At 46.5% G+C, this 19,968-nt stretch overlaps 1 protein-coding gene across 3 annotated transcripts in view; it reads left to right on the top strand.

Annotated features, from left to right (window-relative positions):
* LOC135377473 (inositol-trisphosphate 3-kinase homolog) overlaps nt 1-19,968 on the top strand; it is a 113,313-nt gene that overhangs the window by 89,365 nt on the left and 3,980 nt on the right. The window contains exon 1 of one of the 3 annotated variants that reach the window (XM_064609895.1): nt 17,203-17,525. The exons of 1 other annotated variant lie outside the window; for it this stretch is intronic. In XM_064609895.1, the coding sequence (XP_064465965.1) occupies nt 17,433-17,525 (93 nt within the window). In that variant the 5' untranslated portion in view covers nt 17,203-17,432. Of the gene's footprint in view, nt 1-17,202; nt 17,526-18,830; nt 19,402-19,968 lie in introns of those variants that run through there. One more of the 3 variants, XM_064609893.1, reaches the window with a different exon arrangement.

The following is a 19,968-nucleotide window of genomic DNA, read 5'->3' as shown; positions in this document are numbered from 1 at the left end:
TAGGGAGTGACGTCACGCTGATCTCGTTGTCGCCGGAGCCTCCGCAGCTGCGGAAGCAGCGCTGACCTTTAAAAGTCGTTTATTTACTATCCAGACACTTTTCGGACGAAAAAAAAAAAAAAATTGCCAAGAAGATTGTTGACCGATGCCGAACATTGTGGTATCTGTTTCGTAAAGATGGGTTTCTGGATGCGACCGTCCATTTCATAGTGTCATTGAAATATTTTGCCTAGCTACTTTCAGCATCGTAAGAAATCACGCAGCAGCAGTGCTCTAGTCTTGGTATGGGTTGAAATTGTCTCAGCATGGTAGAACTCCTGTTTATCCATCCACTCCTATTATACGAGGCCCTACATCTTCGGCCAATACTCATTCTTTCGTCAATGCCCACCACTCGTAGCCTCGATCACGATGGGTTCTCATGAAGTCCTTCCGCATCTTGTTGCTCACACGTCGACCTCCGAACTTGTCCTGTAGATTCTCAAACGAGTCTGGAATGGGCACGGTATATCATTTATCCCTTATCGACCTGGCATCTAATTCGCATGTAGATTCAATTCGATTCGATTTATTGCGAGCCAGGGAAAACAAGACCAGAACAGACCCGCTTAAGCCTAGAAGGCGCTTGTGGGCTGGGACAAACGGCCAAATGCCGAGCAATAACGCTCCTCAAAGAAATACTATCATCAAACACCATCAAGCATCTACCATCAAAAGAAAAGTATACGCATAAAATATTGAGAGATGATTTACACAGATAATCGTGATAAATAACAAAATTTATTTTGTGCCGAAGAACGTCCGCATGGTCCTTGGTGTTGGCGCACACGGACGACAATTTTATATATTTTCTTTCCCTAATCTGTTCGCATTATCGAGTCGTTTCTAGTCTTCCATTAATTCTTGGTGGCTGGAACTTGAATCGAACCTAGATGCTTGTGAAGTTGGGATTTCCTATCAGGTATGGGTGAGTTTGTGGAAAACATGTAAGAGAGGCTGACTAGCGAATCGCGAAATATTATGCTGATGTGACGTAATCCTAGCACGGAAACCGGGAGGGTCCAGTTTCGAATTTCTGTCGGAACACATCGGGTTTTGGGACGATTATTTGAATGCAATTTGCCCTTCGAGCGGTTCTGTGCTATCGTGCGTCTTCCTACAGCCGAGGACGCACGAAACACCCCACCCTTCACGGAGATGCATGCCACCATGTCGGCAGGCAAGTGGCTCGAAAGGCAGCCAACCACCATTAGTTACGATTAGTAACCAGGTCCTTCTAAACTGAGAGGGTTCAACGAAGAGGGAAGAGAGATCTCAAGGAGTTCCAGGAGGAGTCTTCTACCCCAGCTCCCTGTAACTACTTATCAAAAATGTGAGGGCGTTCGAATATCGCCGTCGGAGCGTCTCGCTCGGAGTTATCGGGGACGCGTTTTCTTTTTTCTTTTTTTCCGTTACACAATAGGGGTCACATCCTCGAAAAAGAGCTCTGTGAGGCGAAGCGGAACCGGGCTTGGCCTTCCTTCCACGCTTGCTTTGTATGATATAGAGGCTGTCTTTATGAAGATGGAAGGGTATGACGTCAAGAGTCCTGCTCTGTCGCCCTACTTTTGGGGGCCAGCTGCTCTCGCGGAAGTGCTTACGATTGCCGAATCCGGTTCCTGGAGCGTTGAGAGCACGCCACCAGACCGAGTCTCTTGACAGCAGGTGCGTTAACCTGTACCATACGCGAGTTGAACGCAACAAAAAGACATGTGGAGCAGACGGTATCGCCCGAGGACTTGCCTGCGATGTGCACGCGTAGTAACTGATTTGGCAGCCGAGCAACTCACGAAACTTCGGGTGCTCTATTGTAGCCGTATGCGGTTGGTAGTGGATCGCCGGATATCGGCTGTTCGACTCCGGCAGAGGGCGGTAGCAATGTGGAGGAGGTAAACGTTTTTTTTTTTTGTTTTGTTTTTTCAGCATGGTGGGTGTCTGAGATTTCAGGCGCACGTTCAAAACCCCCAGATCGTCGAAATTATCCACAGTCCTACTCTGCTGCACGTGCATCAGGTAGCCGCACATATACTGGGTGTTTCACGCAAAGTCTCCCGGCTGCATAATTGAATAAATCGTAAACAGGCGACGCTGTTGAAAAGCGTTCTAAGCATCCCTGAGACATCGGGCAAGAGCTGAGCAGTGAGCAGGTCATACAGTGAGCATACGCTCGTTAATTACATAAAACTTATAGCTTCTAAATTTTACTTTGGACGCTTTCGGAACCTCTGTTTTATCGATGGGAACCTTCAGCGAAAAATGTTTCCGAGAAAAGCGCGGGTCCACTTCGTGATTTTTTCGGATCGATAATTGGTTTCGGTTTACATATTCTTTGCGCGGTGCGGCGTGCCAACTCGCTCTTTCGCTCAGCTGCGAAACATAAGAAACAGACAGAAAAGTCTCTTTGCTATGCCTTCTCCTTCTCTACCAGACTAGTACACAGCTCTCGCGGTGCATTTGTCATCACGATGAAGGCACGCTATCTCGCCTTCCGAACGACAGTTCCGCGTGCGCTGTGTACCAGTCGGGTAGAGAAGGAGAGGGAACACCGAAGCGCGGTCTCTTGCGGCTGTTCCGTAACTTCCATCACCCCCGTGGTGTGAACCAGACGGATGAGCGCGTAATCGACTGCCGGATAGCCAAACGAAAGAGCGCGTTGGCACGCTGCTCCGCGCAAGAAATATGTAGACCGACACCAATTAATTACAAAAAAGAAAAAAAAATCACTAAGTGTACACGGTTCTTTTCCGGAATATTTTTCCCCGAAGGTTCCGATCGGTCAAACAGAAGTTCCGAAAGCTTCCGAAGTAGACGTTACGAGTTATATTTAATTAATGATTGTATGCAAATGAGCCGTTCACTGCTCAGGTCTTGGCCAATAAACCTCTACCCGAGAAACGTCATCGTGACGTTGGTAGACACACCGAAACCAAAACAGATCGGAAGGGGAGAGCTGTAGGGGAGAAAAGTAGGACCGAAGGTCGCGTCCCTTTCAGAGACCATCGTATTCCCCTCAAGACCGTGGCTTTCGGACACGACCTTGTTCGCCACTAGCTTTGAACGTAGTTCAACTCTACCAAACTCGTGGCGCTGTCGAACATTATGACGTCATTTGTTTACAAACAGGTAGAGGTCTATTCCTCAAGGATATTTACCAAAGAGAAAGTTCTTGGATAGCTTCAGCTGTATCTGCATTACTCAGCCGGGGCACCTTCGCGAGACACCCGGTGTAGGCTGGCCCACCTTACGTGTGAATCACTCCCGTTTATTACACACGGTCTCCATGATTTTTTATGCGATTATTTTGTTTTTTTATTTTGTAGAAAAGCTATGAAAGCCACACAGATACCGTTTTTGCGGGCGAGCTATACGGCCATGCGGATACGCACGTAGCTGGTGGACGACTAACTACCTAAAGTTAATAAGCTTGTTTTAATTATAATGTTTGCGGGAAAATGCGAGACAGCGGAATTGGAGGCGACCGTTATTTAAATTTACCCTCTTTGAAAAATCCTGAAACGAGCACCTTCTTCGAGATATAAATCGCCAATTTTCGTATGCAAATGAGCCGAAACCGGAACGGCGCACTTCTCGAGCGCACTGGCCCCAACTGCAAAAACGACATCTATACTGCTGTCGTGGCTTTTTTCTTTACAAAAACAAGATATGTAAATGATTAAAAAAAAACACCCTGTGTATGCATGCAGACCCAGCGCTCACTTTGTTTTATATCATCCTGTCTTCTGATGTCTTAGGGCTTACGAGTACAGCTTCGGAACTATTTGAATATATTCGGTTTGAAAGAGAGATCGCCCCGATTCGAAATTGGAATGCATCCATATTCGATTCAGAATTCGAATAGAATGCACAGTTATTCGGTTAGTTAGTTATGCACAATTATTTACTTCGTACTTGCACGTTATTTGACCGGGTATATCTCAGTGTAAGGTAACAACTAATGTACGTAAGATGTTTTCAGACAGAGATAGGCAATGTACGTAGCTGTTCAAACAATAAATATCGGCGTCTCCCGTCGACGCCAAGTCTAATTAGTTGCTCGATAGCTTGCCAACAAAGGGGCAGCTATATGCCTGAGCGCTCTTGCACGTGCAATACATGGTCCAGGGGATACAGTTTTTTTTCCCGGTCTTCCCGTCGTGTTCTAGAAAGATTGTGCACGTTACGTGCACGATACTTTTGAGCTAGTCACTATACCGGGTGTTTCAGTTAAATCCCCGGGCAAAATAATTCGCGAACGGGTGCACCAATCCACGAACTTTCTTTTTTACAAGTATCTGTCCGATACCACCTACAAGCTGCACACCGTGTGAATGAGTGGGAGGCGCTCATTATTAAAATAAAAATGCAAATGAGTTTCGTCAAAAAGCGTATCTTCTAAAGCAGGGCGCTGTCGGCATTAAAATGGGTACTACCCCTTTTGGGACCTTCAGTGGACACCTTTTAGAGAAAAATCTGCCACCGAAGCGGGTCATTTGTTGCAGTAATTAATTGGTTTCGGTTTACGTATTTTTGCCGCGGCTGGTCGCGGCGAAGCGCAAAAGGGCGTATTTCATTGGTGTAATTCATTGGTGTAATTCATTAATGTAAGGACGTAATTTAGCGATGGATAAGGGAGTGAACGAGCGTCCTTTTGCGCTGCGCCGCGACCAGCCGCGACAAAAATACGTAAACCGAAACCAATTAATTACTGCAACAAATGACCCGCTTCGGTGGCAGATTTTTCTCTAAAAGGTGTCCATTGAAGGTCTCAAAAGGGGTAGTACCCATTTTAATGCCGACAGCGCCCTGCTTCAGAAGTTACGCTTTTTTACGAAACTCATTTGCATTTTTATTTTAATAATGAGCGCCTCCCACTCATTCACACGGTGTGCAGCTTGTAGGTGGTATCGGACAGATACTTGTAAAAAAGAAAGTTCGTGGATTGGTGCACCCGTTCGCGAATTATTTAGCCCGGGGATTTAACTAAAACACCCGGTATATATCACTTATATAGTGAATGTATTTTGAGCCGAGACTATGCTTGCACTGTTCTACACTTCGCAATGCGGCTGTGGATTCGAGTGCTGTCCTCATGAACCCTGTAAGCGTTTTGATATCCATCATTTCGAATGTAAATGGGGCAAGCATGGGCAGAGTTTATTCTTGGTGACATGTGTTGCACTGAGATGCTTGTTTCTGATGTCTGAAACTATAAAAAACGTAAACAAATATTTAAAGTAAGGGGCAGGGTTTCATGGGGCCTCTCTCGTTTCTGCTGATGTGCACGAAAGTGGGGTGTCTTTTTGAAAGTTCTAATAGCATTTTCGAATCAACAACAGAATGTCGTCACAAAATTGGCGCTTCCATTATGTCTCTCATTTGTCAGTTCGTTCCTCTCGTGAATGTTTATGGATTATGTACGGTTGGGAAAGAGTCCACTATCCTTCACGGTCATATTACGTCCGCTATTGACCGCGCGATACGCAGGATTCGAAGAACCGTGGTCAAGGCCGTCTGTCGTGTTTTGTTCAGGAAGGGGCAACTTCTGCATGTAATGAACGATTAGCAATCTTCGACATGGTATGCCTAAAAGCGAGCCCAATGGGTTTTGGTTCGGGATATCGCCGTTAATTTGGTTTCGCTTGCCAGCTTTTGACCAGCGCTAATACCCCTACACGTGGACAAATCATTTGGCTGCAGGTAACATAATTGCATACAGTAAATATAGGCTGTGGCTTCTAGCCAGAAACACGTCTCCGGTACATATCCGCTCGCGGGCTTTCGAGTGCTGTGGATTTCAAAAGAAAGATCTGAAGTTCAGGCTTCACTTCTTTCAGGTGATCTCATCATTTTAGCGCCTGACATGTATGAAGACGCAAATTGGCATTCGACTATGAAGCCATAATACCGATAATGTGTGGCGTGAACATAACCATGATGATTGGCGAGGCGACATTGGCCGGTCCCACATGTCATTCCATTCGTTTAAATGGCGTATTTTTTCCCCCTTTCGCGGTGTCCTCTTTGCTTTGTTGTCTCACGAACGAATAGATGACGAAATGAAGTGCTGCTGTGTGTTGTTCACCAAACGCATGAAGAGGAAGCCGAGAAGGTCGTCAGCTGCCACAAAATAGCGGCACTTCCTATATGCGTGTATCAGTGCGCGGGGGGCTTTGTTGAAAATACGCAAATAGCTCCCAACCTGTCGAGTAATGGATGTGCGACCTCTGCTGTGCGAGCATCAGCTTTCCGGGCAATTTTCCGCTCCTGTCAACAATGCCTAAGTATTTCCTTCAAAGTACGGTTTTCCTGGTTGATGTGCATTGTCAAAGACCCTGCCACGCGCCTTGTTTTGCCTCTGCGCGCAATTTCTGACTATTGTTAATCTGACCGCGGCCTCACTTCTCTTTCGGCTGCAGCGTTTCACAGCTCCATTCCCGTCCTTCCTGTAAGCTTCATTTTTAGTTTACGCAACATTGTTTTGACGAGTCTTTTTCCTCTCTAATTTCGCTCACACTGCTACACTCACTCGAGGTAGTTGTCATATAGACTTGGTGGGCGGGTACGTGATTCATCTCTATTGGCATCCGAAAGGACGCATGCCTGTGACACGCACGACTGCAGCGTGGTTATTTTTAACGCGAGCGCTTCTGTTCTCAGATGTCTCCACATTCGTCGTTTCGATTTAATTGAGTTCATTGAGCGAAATGTCGAGGATTACGTCAAAGCCAGATCTCACGGGAGCGCCCGACCCTGTGGCGGTCGCTCTGGCAAAGGAAGTGACCAAAGCCGTATTATGCAACAATTCTATAAGAATTGACCCTGAAGCCGGCAAAGAGCTGACCGGACTCACGTACGCCCTTCAACCTTAGGGACACCACGTGCCTACCCCTCGTCCACTTTTGCTGACGTCAGTAAACGCGTTCTGGCGAGGAGGGCGATATATAGATCCGCAGGCTCTCGCTCCTACTGCTATAATGCGTGTGCCAGGGATTGTCGTGATCGCTTGGATTCAGCCCGCAAACGGGGACATACAAGGATGCGACAGCCTTTTGTTAACCTCGCTGCGCGGTGTACACCCATGACATTGTCCTAATTCCGCTGCATTCGGTGTCATATTAACGCTCATCTAATAAGCACGTAGTTAACGGGTACATTTAGTGCTGCCGCCGCAACTATTGTGGAGGGGTGGATGACGGTTATAAGGGAGCTTTAGTAGAACGGAAGGGATCTATATACGTAAACGATAGGATAAAGGATGGCGTCAAATCAAAGATCAGTCAGCCACTGCGAAGGGATCACGCTATTGGATTCTCACGTTTTCGGAACCATTATCGTGAACGCTTTCCCATCCACTAAAACTCCTTATTGGCGGTTCGCTGCGATACTGAGGTTTCCATTTATCTTGCATTCTGCCGTTTAATGTGTTTGGCAATGCATATTTAAAACGGTGTAGTATATACGTGCTTTTCAAAGGTCTGCATTCGTTTGCCTCATGTGTGACAGACAACCCGTTCAGATACAATTACTTCCAGATACACATATACCTCGTGTAGCGGCTAGGTTAATAAGGGAATTTAAGACATATCGTACCTGCAGATGTTACAGTGCCGTGAGTGTGGTGGTCGTTTTAGCCGGAAAGGTATTAATATAAGCTGCAGAAAACGGAAGGAGGAAATTCGCAGAGATTGTGGTGTCGATCGACGCAATTGTTACTATAAGTACTGTCACTATGCCCTTTAACCCCAAACATCGCCACTGCTGCTCGAGCAAAAACCCCGCTGCTCTAAAAGAAAACGAAAGGTGCTGTCTATTAGGCAGTTTTAGCACACCGTTGGTAAGCTTATCGTGCCTATCGGAGCCAATCGCAGTCATGTGTGACTCAGAATCTTGTCCAATGATTGGTTCCGGTTGATACGGTTCGACGCAAGCCACGTTATCGACGGTTTCCTAAAACTCTCTATTATCAGTCGTCAATTTAGCAATACGCGTTATCGCCATCACGCGGTTCACATAACATAACTCTTGTTCTCAAGTAGGAGAGATATTATTGATGCACAGTCCTCGACGAATTGCAATTTCGGTCGTATGTCGCATGCTCGACAATATCAGTGTTATGTCGTTGCGTACATTGCCAATCGTGCTGTCTACAAATAGGAAAGTTTTAGCCGCAAAGCTCGAACCTTAGCCTCCGGCACGCCATTTGCGTCGTCTGCCGCGAGAAAAATGTCTGCGACTGCAATTAGTGGGAGAACCGCCGAGGTGAAGCAAAGCACTGACCGATCTGTGACTTCCCCATTACCAAATTTACTTTCATGGGTGACATTTAACTCCATGATGCAATGATATAGGAAGCAGTAGTTGACGTAACTCTGAAGTCGCGTATAGCTTATACTTGAATCCCGGCGAAGAAAATATCTTCTTCCGGCATTCCTGCCTGCAAACTGTACGTGTCATATCGCTCGACAGAAAGTCCCTTGTGTGTGTACCTAGATTTGAGACACCATTTCACGTTATTTCATTTCTGGATACTAAGTACAGCATTCAACACCGTACATGCATTCATTGTCCGTTGACGTTTCTGGCATGTGCGTATATCCATAAAGTTATATCTACCAGGTAGCCCTAGCGGTAATTGGATTAATTTAAGAAAGCATCTTACTGTTGATTGGACACTTTTGTTCCCTTTGTTTCAACTTTGGCACTTGCCAGTGATACGACTGCTCTCCCTGGACGAGTCGTGGAGTGAATGACACACGGAGATGAACTCTTCAGGTTGTATGCGTGCCTCGGGACGGATACATGTTTTGCAGACGGCAAAAACGAAACAGACTACACTTCTGTCGTCTGCTTCATGGATTGTTGAGGGACAGCATGTATTTCGTGGTGTCTCTTGCCACGTCTGAAGAAACGCATCAGAACGGTGGAGGCTCTGCAGAAAGAGTACTTCATTATTGAAGCTTCTTCCTTGGTACTCTCCAACTTTGATTACATTTGACGTTCTAATAATTCGCGGACGAGTGCACCAATCGAAGAACTCTTTTTTTACAAGTATCTGTCCGATACCCTACAAGCTACGCACTGTGTGAATGAGTGGGATGCTCTCATTATTTAAACAAAAATTCAAATGGTAAAGTTTCGTGAAAAAACGTAACTTCTAAAGCAGGACACCGTTGGCATTAAAACGGGTACTACCCCTTTTGGGACCTTCAGTGGACACCTTTTAGAGAAAAATCTGCCACCGAAGCAGGTCATTTGCTCTTGCTGCAGTAGTTAATTGGTTTCGGTTTACATATTTCTGTCGCGCCTGGTCGCGGCGAAGCGCAAAATGACGTAATTTATTGATGGATAAGAGAGTGGAAGAGCGTCATTTTGCCGCGACAAAAATATGTAAACCGAAACGAATTAATTACTGCAACAAACGACCCGCTTCGGTGGCAGATGTTTCTCTAAAAGGTGTCCACTGAAGGTTCCAAAAGGGGTAGTACCCATTTTAATGCCGACGGCGTCCTGCTTTAAGTTGTTTTTCCACGAAACTCATCTGAATTTTTATTTAAATAATGAGCGCCTCCCACTCATTCACACGGTGCGCAGCTTGTAGGTGGTATCGGACCGATATTTCTAAAAAAAGAAAGTTCTTCGATTGGTGCACCCGCTCGCGAATTATTTAGCCCTGGGACTTAACTGAAACACCCTGTATATACACTGAAGATCAGGTTGACGTCCTCGTTGGAAACGCTGGACATGAAACGCTGTACGTTACTACGTTTTCAACCTGGGTTGTTATTGCTGCGCATCACGGCACGTGTCCATTATAAACTAAGACACCATGTGATGCCTCCCATCCAGCTAAGTACTAATGGTTGTTCCAGGACCATTTCCGATTCCGCTCCTTGCACTACATGTCGCAAAAATGTAAAGCGTGTACTGCGCACTTCGTTTAGTCAAATGACGATACCGCCCTCTTCCTGAATCATTCATTCATTCTTAGCCGGGATGTTTCGTGCTCTTCGTTGCATTTATTACCCCTGCCCCCCGGAACAAAGCACAGGAACGAATGAGATGTTAAGAAATAAGTGCAAGCGACTCTAGTTCACGTACTCTGTTTCACAAAAATGTGACGAAATGTCGCTAAATTTAGTGGATTTTGCCAGAGAATTCGCAGCTGCTTGGTTCATTTTGTGGTAAACGATTTCTTTTAATGGAAACTTGTTTGTAGGGAGGAAAAATCAAAATTGGCTCAGTTTATTTCGTCTTCATATATCTACAGAGAAGGAAACACTGCAAGAAACCATAGAGGTCATAGCTTATAAGCTAGTGTGATCCGATAATTGCATAATATTCGTTCTCTTCTGCAGCATTTGGTATTAAAAAAAAAAAAAAGCAGAACAGTAAACTATACACTTGAAACCTGTGTTAAGAGGCTTTTATCTAGTAGCCAGTTAGACATAGTCAAAAACTACCGAATACATGCCTTCTTCGAAATACGGATTTTGCCGAAGAATGTGTTATGTTCCGTCTGTTTAACCAACTCACTCCAGTATTTTTGCTAATCGATTCAAGGTTCAGGCTGAAAAAACAATTACGTAAGCTGTATTATTGCCAGTAGTGTATGAAGAGAATTGCTTTCTTTACTGCCTGTGTAAACTGCCCATGAATTATTCTGTGAACGTCGCTAGACTGCCTCAGGCCCAGTGTCACAAGCCTTTCGGCTTAGACGGGCCTGCAGTAGTTTGCAATTGTATATAGAGTGGGAAAAATAAAATTATTATTATTATTATTATTTATTATTACATATTATTCTGACGGCTAGTGTAAAATTATTCGCAGTACAGAGATGCAAATGGTTCATATGAACTACGAACACATACGACGAGCCGCGAAACACCTTTTTCGACATATTTTCGGGGACATGGTCGAGTGAATAATCGGGCAAGCATGCACAAGATATTCGTCCGTTTTGTTCAGATTCACGAAGCATTTACCATTTTCTCCCACTTCTTTCGATCGCCACTGGCCACCATGGACAGGCCCGCCCAGGACATGCTGGAACGCCCGGTGCAACATCTGGTTCAAAACAAATGTTCGAGGTCACATAAGGCGCTTTCGAAGCGCATATCGTCACATCTATATGTAGCTGATGTTACACATTTCACTTTCTTATGTAACCTTAATTTTACGGAACTGTTCCTTCGCACACTTTGCCCTTGAGGTGCTTCGCGAGTTCGAGACAGTTTCAACAACATGCGTTGCGCAAGCGTGTGGCGGCTATTTTGTCCCTTACGAATCGGCTATATAGCTAATTGTACGCGTCGCTGGGAATGCTGATCGTTTAGATACTAACTACATGCAAATTCGCGACGACCATAACCGGATCACAAGGTATATGTATAAACTGTGGTCGCTTGCCAACAGCGGTGTAGTGTTCCAGGAGCTCCCACACGGACCGGCTTTAATAATGCGCTTGTAAAGGTGGCAGATAGTTTAGTATGTGTCTGTGTGTTTTGTTCACTTTAGCAACGCTCAGTATTGAACAAACATATCAACCGTTTGCAACCATGTCTCCGTTATTGATCTGTCCTTCACACGCCTAGTGGTTTCCGCGTAACCTTCAGACGACTAGAAGTACGGCTGTTAGAAGTAGTAAATAGTTTTTTTTTTTTTTTTTTCTTGTGGTGGGTGAAAGATTTATGTTCAAAGTGATTACGCTTTTATTTGATTTTTTTTAACCGTAATCTCGCTGGCTTCTTCTTGACCATTATTGCGGACAAGTTAAGAATAGCGAGTTTTAGCAGATGGGAAGGATAACGGTTCCGAAAGCACGTTGAGCCAATGGCCTCGTATATACCTCCGAAGTGGCTGACGTCATGTTGCTACTCTTTGATTTTGACAGCTTCCTTCATTGTATCGTTTTCGTAGCATGCTTACGATCTACTAAGTCTCTCCCTCATAAATACTATCTGGCGCGACTACATTCGCCCCCACACCAGGAAACTGCGGTCTCCACGAAACGGTGACTCGAGTTATCTTGCCTCACTGTGGTTACGGCCGTTTCCTTTTTCTTAATTTGGAAGATCGCGTGCGCACTGATAAGAGGCCATGTAGCAGCATGGAACTGACTCCCCACTGTCGTTAAATTGCACCCAACCGGCAATGGCCCGCGAACACCTCGCTGGAGAGATGAAGGGCGGATGTTCCATTCCCATGGCACTCCCATCTGCGACATCGTGTGCCAGACAATTACTTCTCTGCCCCCTTCCCACCATCCTCTGAAGCCTCTGACCGGAAAGCAAGCGTCAAGGTCTCCCACTGGCCACCCTCCCTTTCGCGCCGTGCTACGAATCACGTAGCCTACGAGCTGGGGGGCATTCTGGCTTCTGCTTACTCACCTGGGATCATCGTCACATTCCAGAAAATGCACGGTGACGACATTTCGTGCGTTATCGCTGTTTACCAACACATGATGGAGCATTCGGTTTGCGCCTTCCCCTGAACTTGTTTCCTCCACTTTGGAAAGGAGTCCGGAACGGGTGTCCGACTCAAGGTTTTTTTCGGCGAAAGGCGAGGGTCGATTTGACAGAATCGTTTGGTAGACACTCCTGATCGACAGATCGACCTTGGTTGTGAACCATTATGATTTCGCGCAGAAGATAATAATTCGGCGGTTTACGTCGCAAGACAGCTGTGCCGTGCGGAGGAACAGGCAGAGATATTCTTAGTCCCGTGCGGGGTGTGTGAAACCCATATTTGCTGCTCTTCTGTTTTGCATTTCTTGCGGGCATTTGGGGGTAGGGATGTTGCATGAGGGGAATTGGGGGGGGGGGGGAGCGGTGCTTGGAAAATCATTGCAACAGAAGTGCTTCAGTGTCGGGGTAGATCTACGGTCTTGCATGGCAGGTTCGTGGTTTTGTCTTTTTGCACTGTATTCAGTGGTCTCGAATCCAAAATATCCGGTACCCTAATGTCATCTGTTAAGCATCGCTGGTATACGCATGTTTCCGTGTGGCCGTTGTCAGACCCTATGTGCAGAAATCGGAGCATTGTTCTGAGCTTGTTAACGTAGGCTTCATACTAACAGAGGTGTTTCATCCTGAAACCTGCAGTAAACTAGGTCTAGGCCTACTTGAAAATGTGGCGCCGAAAATTTCGCATGGAGACATTATCTCTTTGCCCATTGATGCCGCCATCACAAGGGCGTCATGGTCAGCTTTCGACTAGTAGACCTGCTTGCCTGGATGATTGCGCTGATGCATATGCGTCATTGAATGGTCACTGTAGGAAATCGAGCAATGAAGCATAGGCTGTTAGAGGACAGGAAATCGGTCGCGTCAAGTGGCACGCTACCGCACTTCCGCATCAAGACCCAGTCCGTAACAGAAAAAGGCAAGGGAAGGGCAGCTGGTTGCGAGATCACCATTTGCATACAACACGCACTACGCAAACAATCCTTGTTCCTGTCTGTAGACGTAGAGCGAATTACGTCTTTCGCCAAGTTTTTTTATCGCCTAGTACAGGCAGGAAAATTGGCAGACCTGTTGCTGCGAACACATCGCTTTCACGCACAATGAAATTGTTGCTATCGGATGTTGATAACTTCCTGGAGGAGCTGCCCGGCAGCATAATTCACACGCCGGAACATATTTTTGCATACAGCCAGAATATTGCTTGGCCAGCCCAATCAGGGGCATCGGTAGGCAGCCTCTGGAAGACGTCATCGAACTCGATAAGGCAGTGACTCATCTGCGTAGGCCCCATCACACAACCGGTCGACACATAATTCATGGCATCTCTTCCTATTCGGTTTCCTTATTGTCACGCTTTCCTTAGCTACCCAAAGTGTGACTCGTCCGTGACGTCACTGACTCTTCTCAGTTACAGGAGGCGGTAGCTCTAAGGTTGACGGATTCTACAGCGCTTATCACTGTAGTGCATGCTCCGAAAATAGTTTGCGTTCACGTCTGTCAGAAAGCTCAGCTGACGTTTGTCCCCGATCTGGTGTCCTTTGACGTCTGACGGCAATACGACACGACTCCTGCTGTCTTCAGAATGGGGTCTAGTTGCTAAGGGGATCCGCGGGGCTGCAAACACCGGTTCTTGGATAAAAACCGATATCGACTGTGGTTACTTCTCTTCTGCAAGTTGTGATCATTGCACGGAAGCATTGGCGGAACTTTGTCCTCGAAACGTGTGCGTGTAGTAAGAGTAATTAATGGTTTCCGATTTTTGCCAGAAAGAGAAAAAGACACGCTGCGTTAAGATTTCGCCGGCCCTATTGGCACATATCCGCCGGTACACAGACATTGCGTGTAGCAACCGACAGAGGAAAAGCGTCTCTCTGTAATGAGGCTGAGTATGCTGTTATAAAAAGCGGCTGAAAGAATACAAGTTTCGAAAACCAGCGTATAGAACGCTTTTTCGACCGTAACGTACCTTTCCTTGTATTTTCTTTCTTTTTTATCTCTGCAGTACACGCGGCAGCAAATGGTACCCCGCTGGCCTTGCAAAACCTCGAAACGTATGTTACCTTGCTAGCCGATAGAGGAAACTCAACCGCAAAAGGCGAGCGATAGTCCAGCAGATTTAGCGTCTTTGGAGACTAAAAAAAGAAAGAGTAAGGTTTCGTCGCCTAAATAAAGAAGCACGTGCTTCCTCGCGCATTAGTAGAAACGCTCTTGTAGAGGCGGCCGCAAACGATGCGGGAAGTCTTCATCTGGTCTGAGGTGGACTTCAAGTTCGAGAAACGGGAGATGTCGCGCGGACTCAGAGCAGGTGAGAAAGATGTCTGCGGAACCATTGCAATACCCTTTTTGGGCAAAGTCTGTCACGGAAATGACTGTGTCACCAGGAGGGTCGTTGTCATGCAGTTTCCGAGTTTCTGCAATCGCCGTCCGGTCACGGTTTACACTTGTTTTCGGGGGGACCTTGGGGGTGGGGGTGGGGTGGGGATATAGTAGCTGTTTATGCTTGAGGCACGAACGTAATACCTTGATCGTCAAAAAAAAAAAAAAAAAAGAAAAAAAAAAAACATCGGTCCAGTTTTAATTTTCGACGCGTTCCGCGGTGAGTTGCTTGTTCCAGGCTTTGTCGTTTGTTTGCAGATCGTACTCTTCTGCTTAGTTGTCTGTATCGATTCAACACCTGTTATGACGCATTTGAAGAAATAAAATTAAAAAATTGGTAACATATATGCACAATGCGTTCCCTTTAAGCTTTACGTACTGGTCGTGTCAAAAAAAAGATACGTAACAGCATAAACTTTGAGATAAAATGGTCCTATCTTCATGTTCAATGGATAGGGTTGGAAAAGTATTTGTCGAATTAATTCCACTTATCATACTTCGTTCGTACTATGATCGTTCGTAAGTATGACTCCCTTCGTGGAGGTGGTGCACGATTCCCCCGATTTCAGCTCTACCGTCGTGATTACCCCGGCACTAAATAACTGGCTCATTTTCACCGTTCCCAATATACCCGTCCCGTTCCCCTCGCGTCAGTGGAGTGACCCAGGGAAGGTTCAAGTGAGTGGTTTTGGAAGATGAATCTCCTTTTTCTCTTTTTATATAGGTTAGAGTTAGCTTCATACTGCATAGGTCGACTGATGCGGGTGTGAGCAAGTAGTCGCAGTAGGGATAGGTTAGCACTTTCTTACCTCTTTCAGGGTGCTTACTACTTTCAGATTTCCTTTTTTCTTTTTTTCTTTTTTTGTTTAATGCCGTGTCTGTTATTTTTTTATTTTATTTTATTTTTTTAATGTTGCACTCGTCCACTCCGTCCAAGAAAGAACCACGCGTTGCCCCATGCCCTCCTCGGAGGGCATTTTAACCTTCGGGGGAAATGAGACGGGTGAATCGTGCTACATCCCTTCGCGCGAATACCTCGCGAGCAGAACATCTGGCGTCGGCGTCAGCGGCGCACGAAAATCATGTTACGGAAATGCTACATAGAACGGCGCCCAAACCGATAATTGTTGCATCCGTTCGCCACGTAAGAAATGCGCGTGTTTACGCGCTTCATTCAGTCGGCGAGGGTGACTTCTCTTCCGCATGAATGCGCGTCATGCTCCTCTCCGCGCGCCTCTCGTAGGGAGCAGAGTTGAGCGGAAGACTGACATCCTTGACTGGTTGGAAGGGCCGTCCGCACGCGTTTTTGTCTATTGCAGAACGAGCGCTCATTGCCGCCATCTATTTCCTTACACGGCGCCGTTTATGGGGTGCAAACAGTTTGAGTGACCTCTTGCGCAAGCAAAGAGCGACGCATCAAAACATTCTCGCTGTGAATGGAGGGCTGCGCGCGCGCGCGGAGCCGATAGCGAGACTTTAGTGCCTCTGTAAAGTGTCTAAGGGTACAGTCACTGAACGAATTGTCTACCCTAACTAAGCGAAGTATTTCTAGTGCACCCGAGAGGTGCGGAGTTCGACTCCCTCCGCTATCTGGCGTTTCCGACGACTGCCTAATTGATTTCTAGTGACTCAATCCGAAGAGTGTCCAATAGAGTGCTTATGTTCTTCTTACGGGTCTTTTTGGTATTTAAGTGTCTGCTGTTTTGCTTTTAGTTGATTGCAGATTAGCTTTGTCGCGTGAAAAGAAGAGTAGACGGACATTCTTTTTTTTTTTTTAAATTCCCTTACCGATTTGATGGGAAGGGAATGCTATTCTAGCAAGTCTGAAGTGTGCCATCGTATAGCGCAGTGCTTAACGTTACAGAGGCATCCATTCTCGAATTCCATACACTACGGAATCGGTTCCTGTATGTGCATCCTCTTTTCAACACGGACACGAGAGCGGGTAACAGCACGGAACAGTGACTGTGAATCACATTGTGGCTCAGAGAATCAAGCCCGTGCAAGCCTACCAGAGGCTAATGAGAACACGGAAACACGGCCCCGTCAGGCACCGGCGACGATTCCTGTAATACAGTCATGGGACAAGCCCTTTTGCGGAGCTCTTTGACGTCAGTTTTCGGGGGCATGTAACGCCTAACGTACGGCCTCTCCCAAGGTGTCCTAAATTCGCGCACATAGTCTCAGAATTTTCAGAAAGTCGGCAGTTGCATTGGACGGCGAGCAGTAGGGCCGACGTCGTCCACGAGGGGCGCGCGCGCCACCGGTGACGTCAAAGCCCGCGGAGTAAGGAGGCCTTCAGCAAGTTTCTGGGTCGCTTTTGCGGCAGAGCGCGTGATAGCGTTAAAAAGAGAGGTTGGTTCTGGGACGGTCAACAGTCGCTTGCGTGCACTGCTGTGAGCCGGAACTGAACTGGATTCTTTCGACCGCATTAGATGGTGACTACAATAGGGCTCGGTCAAGGTTGCGTCGTATTGTGTTCACCGCACACTTGATCGTTCCGTGCCCCTGTTCCGAACGTGGCGCGCCCTTTTCTTCACGCATTGCTGAGTAGTCATGCCAACCGCGGCCACTCAGTTCGACCATCACAGGATCGACAGATTGCAAAGACGTGTCTTCGGCACGATGAAAGCCCTCTTCGAAGCTTTGGTGAGCCCATCTTCAGTTTTCCGTCGGGAACAGTGTTCTACTCGGAACATTGTCCTCGCATTGGCCTACGATCCGGGTAGTGAGATATCGGCTTCGATATTTATTTAATGGCCGGTATGATGGGTTCAGCTTGGTTCTCCTGTTTTTTGTTTTTGTTTTGATGTTTTTCTTTGTTTTAATGTGTTTATTTAGAATTGTAAGTGTTGCGTAATCGCCGGTGTTGTGCCATCTAGTTGTATTGTAGATGTGCCATGAACGTGTCGAGCTAATTTGGTTAATGGCCACGTTTTATAGTAATCGATTAGCTTGCTACTGTTGTAAACATTGGCCGGTACGAGTACCCACGATACGAAAACCCTGAGATACAGCATGGACTACCGAAAAGTCTGACAACCAGCCTCACGGTTTTAGTATCGTGCGTACCTCTCTGAGCTTTACAAGTCCTATTTCGGTATGCTGACAGTGCTGTTTACACCACATAATTGCACAGTACATCTACCATACAACGTATAGTTGGGTTGTTTGTCAGTCTACAGCTTTCCCCGAAGCCGTTGGGTACGTCAATGTGTTTTCTATTCCCAGCTGTACCGTCCCCCCCCCCCCCCCTACACACACACGCGCGGTTGAAATTGAAACCTGGTATGGTCTCTCCCACTCTCTTTCCGTGTAGTGCACACGCGGTTCAGGTACATACTGGTACATTGTTTGCCAGCATTGCGCCGTGGTAATCGATATACCTGTCAAGGACGGCCTTCGTGCTGTTCATGTCTGGGCACCACATCTTGACAGAGATGTATCGAAGTATTGTTGTCGGCAAATTGTTCCTGTGTATAAAGGCTCTGCCGGCCTTTCACGAAAACCGTGCAAGGTGATGGATAACGTCTCGATGTGCTCTAGAGGCCATGTTTTGAGGCAGACCTTTGTTCCTTCTCGTAAGGAGAAAAAAAAAAAAAAAAAAAACAGAAGAAGAAAAAATACACAGAAGGGTAAAAACATGTAAAGAGCCACAGCCGTTGGATGCACGTCCGTTGTCTTTGACGAAGAAACCTTTCTCATTCGCTCCAGGAGTTCTTCTCAGTGGAGACGAACCTACAGACTAGTACCTTAGGTTCAACAGAACTGTTCTGACTAGCATTCTAGTGCCGCGTAATTTACATTGTAATAGCAACAGTCTCATTGTTTCGAAGTTTGTTCAAGAGCAAAAGCCAAACAGGATTAAACCATGACATCACTTTTTCCATATATATATATATATATTTTTTTTTCATATGGTTGCCAGTCGTTCATCAGTCTGCTTTGGGCCTTACACAAAACACACGTTAGGCTACGTGTCACATTTATCCCCAATTGGCTAATCCTCCATTGTTCCGTCTGACTATTTGCAATATCGTCCACGCCGCCGTCATCGGCAATCCGCTCTGGTGATACGTCGGCGGCCGTTGACGTCACGTACTTTCGTAACGGCGCTTTCTCCGATTTCAGTCACCCTGTTGATGGCTCCAGTTCCGTTTGGACATATCTTTACTGCTGACGTTGCAGTATCCTGTTGCCCAGCGTAGGTAGTGAAATCAGTACTGAATGGGCTGCATTTCACTACATGCTCGCCGGGTAGGATCATCCATTGACGCGCAGATGAGGTGTACCGCTAGTCGAAAGCGGTTCTGTGTCGGTGTGACCAGGCAAAATTGGTTACGCGATATGTCCCAGCGCCGGTGGTGCGGATGATGCATGAACGCAGAGATGCGGCTTCTCTTCAGCGATGCACGCTGTTCCGGACAAGGGACTCGGCCGTAAAAAACATTGTGAATGTTCAATTAATCTTCGTAAGCGTCGGTTTCGTTTGAGGTGGACCTGCATGGACGCGATCTTTTCAGAGGTCAGTGTTGAATATGCAGTTCGGTATGCCGGAAGAACGGCATGACTTATTGTGTCATTGATGGAAAAGGACAAGACCGTTCTGGTCGAGGTTGGAGTACTTGCGCTTCAGCACGTCGGCTCGTACTTATACGCGCACACGCTGGGGCATGACGCTGTCTGGCCTGGTGACATGCCACAGCTGAGCAGTGTATGGTACTGGTGTAGTGTCGTTCAAGACCAGTTCCAAGCGGAGATTGTCTTTGCTGATTTTTTGCTGTTCTCAGGCAAGAGAAAGAGTGGGTTATCGTGCTGATCATGACGCATTTACGTCACTCTTGGAATGTGCGGGGAATTTTTGGGGGGGGGAACCGTGAGAACGTTTAGAAATAGAAAAAAAAAAAGATAAGCTCGGATCCGCATTTGCAGCTGACCTTCCTTTTATTCAGAATTGGCTCGTTCTGCCAAAGGGAATTGCACAAAGTGTCTAATTATATCGTACCCAGGGGTTAAGTGCTCAAGAAAGAATATAGGGACTTCCCCCCTACTGGAAGGCTGTGCCAGAATATCACTGTTTTCAGCATTCTCC

The sequence above is a fragment of the Ornithodoros turicata genome, chromosome 1 (genome assembly GCF_037126465.1).
Source record: "Ornithodoros turicata isolate Travis chromosome 1, ASM3712646v1, whole genome shotgun sequence".
Taxonomy (NCBI): Eukaryota; Metazoa; Arthropoda; class Arachnida; order Ixodida; family Argasidae; genus Ornithodoros; species Ornithodoros turicata.
Note: the sequence above shows the minus strand (reverse complement) of the source record. Positions and strands in the feature narration are given on the sequence as shown.